Raw genomic sequence first — 8,302 nt, forward strand, 5'->3', positions numbered from 1 at the left:
GTTGGTCATTGACGTTACTGTCAAGCTCAAATAATGACGTAAATAACCTGCAAATCACCATTAAAGTAGTCCATATAACTAGTGCATTTTATTCAGGCTCTTACAGTCATCCAAAAGCTTAGTGAATTGCAAAAGGCTGTTGTGGCAGGGCGGAGGGCGGGGCCGGGTCGTGATTCCCACACACCTGGCCCCTAATCAGGCTAATCAAGCCTCAGAGAGGGATCATGACCGACTGGAAGCTGCGGTGCGACAGAGAGAGAGAGATTTATGGACAGCTGTCCGACACCTGTGTGTGTGTTTGTCTTTTTGGTTGGGTTCTTCATTAAACTATTATTTATATCATCAAGCCGGTTCTCGCCGCCTCCTTTCCATTAATCCCTTTACACTGGTGCCGAAATCCGGGATTTCGACAATTTACCAGATGTTGAATGAGCAGCGTATTACACTACTGTGATTTAGCCTACAAACAAACATTCAAACACAGACTTCCTGGAGCGCTCACTGCCAGACTTTCAAAATAAAAGCCTTAAGAAATGACAACTCAAATTTATCACCAATGAATAGTAAAATTATTATTATTATCATCATTATTATTAGAAATTACAATAAAACAAAAAACTACCGTGCGACTGAAAAGCGGATTGATATACTAATAAAACTGAAATTAAATAAATGAGAGAGAGAGAGAAAACATTTAGAAGTCCAGATACAAGTTAAAATATGTAGACTAGTGAAAAAACAACACTGGTATATTGATCGTTCAGGTATCAGAATTGGACTTGAGAAAATGTTTTATAGTATCCCTACTTTGTAGGTCTGTAGACGTACACATTTTAAAGGATTACAATTTTATTATGATCGTTGATTCAGTGACTAACTCATTTCACACTCATTTATCACCACCTTCTGACATCACCAGAAATGGTCACTGAACGAATCATTAAATGGCTCTGAACAAATTTAGATGAAAGTAGTCAAAACACTCAAGCCTTTTGGATACATTTAAATCACACAATGCACAAGCACAGAGTAAAAAATATAATTGTGAAAAAAATATTATTGTAATTGATTAAATAATTTATTCAGGACCAACTTGTGCTCAGTTTTTTATTGTCATGTGTGAAGCAGAAGCAAGTGCTCCACAAGACGCTCTTTATTTTTACTGCGGTCAAGCCAGCCGCCACTTCGAAATGAGCGGTCAAACTAGCCGCACCTATATTTCGCGGTGCGCGTATACACTGGTTATTGCGGTATGACTGTCAGAACTAAAACAAGTTAATTCCTGCTAAGGCAATTTCACATGCATTCATTTATTCTGTCTGTCTGTCTGTCAGAAAGAAAGGAAGACAGAACGAAAGAAAGAAAGATTTCAGCACACCTCACAACCTGTCACTGCATGATATATTGAAGTCCAAAATAAGAACCCCCCCAAAAACTCATATATTACCTTTTTTGTCCATACATTCAGAAAATCATAAAAATAAAAGTCCTAGCTTCCACAGACCAATTTCACCTCAGATGGGGAGGACACCTTCTCAAGGTGTGAACTACAATGTTTCAGGACATTCTGATGTTGAATTCCAAAATAAGAGCCCCCCAAAACTTACATATTAGATGTTTTGTTTACACATTCAGAAAATCATAAAAATAAAAGTCCTAGTTTCCACAGACCAATTTCACCTCAGATGGGGAGGACACCTTCTCAAGGTGTGAACTACAATGTTTCAGGACATTCTGATGTTTTATTCCAAAATAAGAGCCCCCCAAACTCGAATATTAGATGTTTTGTTTACACATTCAGAAAATCATAAAAATAAAAGTCCTAGCTTCCACAGACCAATTTCACCTCAGATGGGGAGGACACCTTCTCAAGGTGTGAACTAGAGCTCGAACGATTTATCGGCAGGCCGATATTATCGGCCGATATTAGGCATTTTCCAAACTATCGGTATCGGCGTTTATAATGGCCGATAAATGAATATTTAAAAAAAAAAAAAACGGACGAAACACCCTTCAACCATGTCATGAGTGTTGGAGTTGTATAGTTTGTCCACCAGAGGGCACTCTACACCGTCCCTGTTGGCAACACTCGTGTATAACGCGCCACACATCCTGCAATCTGCTGATCCAGCCAGAGTCGGGCAGAGAGAATCAGTTATCCGTGAGTGAGATCATCGGTGAAGTGTGTTCATGCCATGGTGAGTTGGTCACATACATTGCTTGAATAACAATTAAAAGAACATCCCCATCAGTTCTCTTAACTCAAATAAGCATGACAAAATTTGTGACTATCATGTCCAGTTTTGCTGCTGTTAAATAAGCCGAGAGTGAAGCGGAATTAGCTAGTAATAATTACGTTACGTTGTTACAGTGTAGTTGACTGACTGTCCTTTTAACTTTTGACGATGTGACTAAAGTATTTCTTTAATTGCGCGTGACAGTTATAGCAATGAGACGTATCATCTCTCCTTGGCCTGTTATATTGAAAATGTATGTTTTACAATTTGCAGTATGACGTTATCCATTGCTAAATTATGGCTCAGCATAGACTAGCTAACCACAAAGCTAGCTAATGCCACTATCATCAGTGGAAGACCGCTAACGTTAACAGTAATGAGCTTGGAAACCACAACGAACTTTTTCTGCCTAAATAAAGTAATGATTATTACTGTATTTATAACTAGCATATCTCTAGTTACAGTCCCTGCATTGTAAAATGTAAGCTAGACTTGCGAGGAGTGAACATTTAGACAGAGGAAAAAGTATCAAACGTATCTTGTGCATAAAAGACAAAGTTAGCTTTTCTTTTACATGATGTGTGTGAATCCAACGACGCCAAGTGTGCGTTGCAGACTGTCGTTCAGCCGCAGCATTAACGAGTCACATAATGGATTTAGAATCGCTAAATAATAGGTTTTAGAAGGCAGGCAGCAACTGATGATTGAAAATGGTTTGATGTAGCTTGATGGAAAGAATTTAAAAAGTGCAGGTAAAGGGATAAGCAAGCTGACATTGTAATTATAAGGTAAGCTTATAAGGCAATGTAGGGAGTGGGACTAATTATTACAATACACACGCACACAAACATTTAGGAATGACCTTTATCTTGTTTAATGATAATATAAATTATGATGATATATCTAGTAATAATGTCATCATTATTTTTTGTAATTATTACTGTCAATAATAATAATAATAACGCTGGTAGTAATAGTTGTGGCTGTAGCAGCAATCATTTTATTTGTATGTTTATGTTACGTTTTATGTTATGTTGTTTTTTGTATATCTCATCTGGCTTGTTTACTTTATATTTTGACAGATGGCAAGTGGTGGACGAAGTCAAGTATGGGAGCATTTCACAAAAGGCCCATCAGGTACAGTCACATGCAACATCTGTACAGCCTCTGTGAGCCAGGGATCTGGCAGCCTCAAATTTAAAAATACATCCAACTTGTGGGCACACCTTAAATCAAAACACACAGAGATGTACGAGAAGAGGCAAAAAGATGCACAGCCAACCACATCATTGATGAGTATGACACAGCCAAACCTAAAACAAGTGCTAGAGAAAACCACAAAATGGACTCTAAATGATCCAAGAACTCAAGAAATGGACAAACTCCTGATGGAGATGATAGCCACTGACATCCTGCCTTTTACAGTTGTTGAGGGTGCAGGGTTTAAAAGGGTTATGGCCAAAGCAGAGCCCAGATACCCATTAAAGACAGATAAATTTTTCCGTACAAAGAAGATGGATGAGATTTACACAGGAGTTGTAAACAAAATAAAGAAATTGCTGTCAGTTGAAAATGCAGGAAACAGCATTTCTTTTACCACCGACTGTTGGTCAGGGTCAAATGAGGCACTCATGAGCCTGACTGCTCATTTCATTGACAAGAATTGGAAAAAGGTCCAACTTGTCTTGAACGTGAAATCCTTGTCACAGTCCCACACAGGACAGTACATTGGAGAGACATTTCTGTCCATGCTTGAAGAATGGGAAATTGATGAGGAGCGGGTCATGCTTGTACTCAGGGACAGTGGGGCAAATATGGTGAAAGGCATGCGCCTTGTTGAGATGCCAGACCTGAGCTGCAGTGCTCACATACTGCACCTAGCTATCAATGATGGCCTCAGTTCCCAGAGAGTGGTGGTGGACATTCTGGCAAAGCTGAAGAAAATTGCAACTCACTTCAACCACTCTGTTACGGCACAGCAACGCCTATCTAAAATTCAGGAGGAGCTAGGTGTCGCACAGCATTCGATCATACAGGCAGTACAGACAAGGTGGAACTCGACACTGCACATGTTGGTGAGGATGATTGAACAGAAAAGAGCCATCACTGCGTATGCTAGCGACCATGGACATTTCTCATGTCTGTCAGCAGAGGAATGGTCCATTGCGTCAAACCTGGCAGAGACCCTTGGACCACTGGAGGAGGTGACACTGGAATTCAGCAGAGAGGACTCATCCACATCCTGCATCATACCATGTTTAGCAGTGTTACAACGTTTACTGGAGTCAGAGGGACCAACCACCAGGGGTATTCAAACCACAAGAAAATTCATGCTGGACAGTTTGCAAAAAAGATTTGCAAAAGTTAAAGACGCTAAAGAGGTGGTGCTTGCCTGTGCCCTGGACCCACGCTACAAAGAGCGGCCTTTGGTACCAGAAATTCTGGTAAAAGTGAAAACCTGGCTAAAAGAGGCTATGGAGACCAGTCCACCAGATTATGCCACGCAAACTCCATCTGAGGAGACCGATCCCAAAAGGGCGAGAACAGAGGACCAAGTACCCAGTCTCTTAGACTCGCTGTATGACACTGTGCTCCTTCCATCCACCAGTGAGGCAGTGGAACCAGAGGGGATCATCGAAGAGCTAGAATGGTACTTCAGAGAGCCTGTCATTGACAGAAAGAGTGGGAATCCATACGATTGGTGGAAACACAACACCAACCGTTTCACCAGACTGTCAGTTTTGGCAAGGCAGTACCTCTTCTGTCCACCCTCCTCTGTGGCGAGCGAAAGAGTGTTCAGCACCATAGAGAATATTTATGAGGATAGGCAAAGCTCTTTGAAAGGAGATAATGCAGAGAAACTTTGCTTCTTGTACTACAACCTGCCTCTGCTGGACTGGAGCTATTGAGGATTGACTGATTCAGTACACTACCTCATATATACTGTTAGCAATTTATAAGTAGTATAGTTTAAAGTTATATTTATGAAGCTATACCAAGTCTTTTAATACTGGTAACTTTGATTTGGTTGTTGTTGTTTTTGTGTTTTTGTTCAAAGGACTTTACGTTTCATATCTTAAGTTTGTATTTTTATACATTTTATTTATCAGAACTTTAATATATTTTGATGTTCCTCTGTTCTGTTGTGACAATAAAAGAAACAAGTTTCTTTTTAAAATGCATTATCATATTATTTTAGTTAAAACTCATAAATAACTACAAATAACTAATGTTAGGGAAATCTGTTAATGTTTTGTTGCGCGTTTCTGAAAAAAAAAAAAAAAAATATCGGCCGATATATCGGTTTATCGGATTTTAAACCCAACAAATATTTGTATCGGTATCGGCCTTCAAAATCCTTTATCGGTCGGGCTCTAGTGTGAACTACAATGTTTCAGGACATTCTGATGTTGAATTCCAAAATAAGAGCCCCCCAAAACTTACATATTAAATGTTTTGTGTACACATTCAGAAAATCATAAAAATAAAAGTCCTAGCTTCCACAGACCAATTTTACCTCAGGTGGGGAGGACACCTTCTCAAGGTGTGAACTACAATGTTTCAGGACATTCTGATGTTGTCTTCCAAAATAAGAGCCCCCCCAAAACTCATATATTACCTTTTTTGTCCATACATTCAGAAAATCATAAAAATAAAAGTCCTAGTTTCCACAGACCAATTTCACCTCAGATGGGGAGGACACCTTCTCAAGGTGTGAACTACAATGTTTCAGGACATTCTGATGTTGAATTCCAAAATAAGAGCCCCCAAAATTTGAATATTAGATGTTTTGTTTACACATTCAGAAAATCATAAAAATAAAAGTCCTAGTTTCCACAGACCAATTTCACCTCAGATGGGGAGGACACCTTCTCAAGGTGTGAACTACAATGTTTCAGGACATTCTGATGTTGAATTCCAAAATAAGAGCCCCCAAAACTTGAATATTAGATGTTTTGTTTACACATTCAGAAAATCATAAAAATAAAAGTCCTAGTTTCCACAGACCAATTTCACCTCAGATGGGGAGGACACCTTCTCAAGGTGTGAACTACAATGTTTCAGGACATTCTGATGTTGAATTCCAAAATAAGAGCCCCCCAAACTCGAATATTAGATGTTTTGTTTACACATTAAGAAAATCATAAAAATAAAAGTCCTAGTTTCCACAGACCAATTTCACCTCAGGTGGGGAGGACACCTTCTCAAGGTGTGAACTACAATGTTTCAGGACATTCTGATGTTGAATTCCAAAATAAGAGCCCCCCAAACTCGAATATTAGATGTTCCCCTTCTGTCGCTCTCTCCACATTGTGTCAGAGAAGCAACATTAGGGATCTCTCTTGAGCGCCGATATCTACCTCTGATCTATGAAAAAAGGCCAATGAGAGTTGGCAGCCAGTATTTGCATGTCCCGCACCCAGACATACGGGAATTTAAGCGGCGCAAATACGGGAGTTCATTCAGAAAATTTCTTTGGAGCCGATGGTCGTGTCTGCAATTGCTGCGTGTTACACACCGAGTTCCTGTCATTCCTCTACTGCATGCTGTTGGATTCTACGGCGCACAACAGCGGCTTTCTCCTGTTTGCACAGCTGTGCATTTCCTGCCCCTGAGCACTTCGACAGTGCAGATTATGAAGAAGTCTCACGAGTCCTTTTCTTTCATAAAAGAGTGATTTTATTTAAAAGAGTAATTTCCTCTAAAAGAGCAAAACACAGCAGCGTTGAAGTCCTTTTAAGGACGCGTCTTTATAAAGATGCCTTTCCGCCCCTGTGTTGTTCCTGGATAGAGTACTCTCCGCTTCCGACGGCCACAGGCGTTGTCTCGTGTGTCTGGGTAGCGATCACACCGAGGCTGCGTTTGTGGATGGTTCATGTTCTCACTGCGAGAACATGACCATGACAACGTTGCGGTCGCGGCTTGCTTACAACCGTAAGCAAGCCACTCCAGCCGCCACCCGCGTCACTCCTTCTTCCTACGGGATTGAGGATAATGCGGCTGGCGATGGAGGCGATTCAGGGATGGTAGCAGGTGCAGCTCCGCCGGGTATGCCCCCTCAGACCACCCGCGCCACGGCACGCTCATTGACTCCCGTCCCCGCTCGAGGCTGCGGCGACTCGCCTCACAGCCAGTCTGCCTACCCTCTTGCGATGGAAGCAGACGAGTTCGCCGCGGAATCGGAGGGCGTGGTATCTGATGCTGAGGACTCCTCTGGGCTGCAGCCTTCGGGCCTGCTTGCCCAGGAAGAGGCCGACGCACAGATGTCTGATATGCTTTCCCGGGCAGCCAACAGCGTGGGCTACATCCAGAATCCTCGCTGACCGCAAAGGCCTACAGCACCACCAGACGCGCCGCTTCCGCCCTGCATTCCATGGCTCTCCTGCAGGTCCACCAAGCCAAGGCACTGCAAAACATGCACGGGGGTGGCCCTGATCCCGACACGCTGCAGGAACTGCGCTCAGCGACCGACCTCGCCCTGAGAGCGACGAAGGTCACAGCACAGGCGCTCCGGCAGGCGATGGCAACGCTGGTGGTCCAGGAACGCCAGCAATGGCTGAACTTGGTCGAGATGCGTGAAGCTGACAACACTCGCTTTCTCAACGCCCCTGTCTCCCAGTTTGGCCTCTTCGGCGACACCGTTCTCCATGGTGAAGAAGCGGACGGAGGCCATTTCCCACATCATGCCTCGCCGCAAGCCTGCTGCCACGGCCCATGCCCCGTATGCTCACCGAGGGCGTCCTCCCGTGGCCAGAAGACCTTCTGCTCCACCTCAACCAGGGCCCAGCTCTCAGCCCCGGCGTCGAGCAAACCACGGGAACTGTACGCCCCCTGTCTCATGGACCCCCTCGAGGACCCGGAAGGCTCCCAGGCGCTCCTGAGACAACATCAGAGGGTCGGGGACCTGCAAGCGTTCTCTGTTAGCGACACTTGCCTGGAGTTCGGTCCGGCAGACACTTACTTGATCCTAAGACCGCGACCGGGCTATGTGCCCAAGGTTCATACCACACCCTTCAGGGATCAGGTAGTGAACCTGCAAGTGCTGCCCCGGGAGGAGGCAGACC

The 8,302-nt window shown here is 43.2% G+C and overlaps 1 protein-coding gene across 1 annotated transcript; it reads left to right on the forward strand.

The window, feature by feature from the left end:
* The first annotated feature begins 3,319 nt into the window (after positions 1-3,319).
* LOC127649669 (zinc finger BED domain-containing protein 4-like) lies at positions 3,320-5,146 on the forward strand. Its single transcript, XM_052134910.1, has one exon. The coding sequence runs from the start codon at positions 3,320-3,322 to the stop codon at positions 5,144-5,146; it is 1,827 nt and encodes a 608-aa protein (XP_051990870.1).
* The last annotated feature ends 3,156 nt before the right edge of the window (positions 5,147-8,302 follow it).

Source organism: Xyrauchen texanus, chromosome 9 (assembly GCF_025860055.1).
Source record: "Xyrauchen texanus isolate HMW12.3.18 chromosome 9, RBS_HiC_50CHRs, whole genome shotgun sequence".
Lineage (NCBI taxonomy): Eukaryota > Metazoa > Chordata > Actinopteri > Cypriniformes > Catostomidae > Xyrauchen > Xyrauchen texanus.

Bases quoted from the DNA above. Each gene is read 5' to 3' on its own strand.
- LOC127649669 (XM_052134910.1), top strand. From the start codon at position 3,320: ATGGCAAGTGGTGGACGAAGTCAAGTATGGGAGCATTTCACAAAAGGC.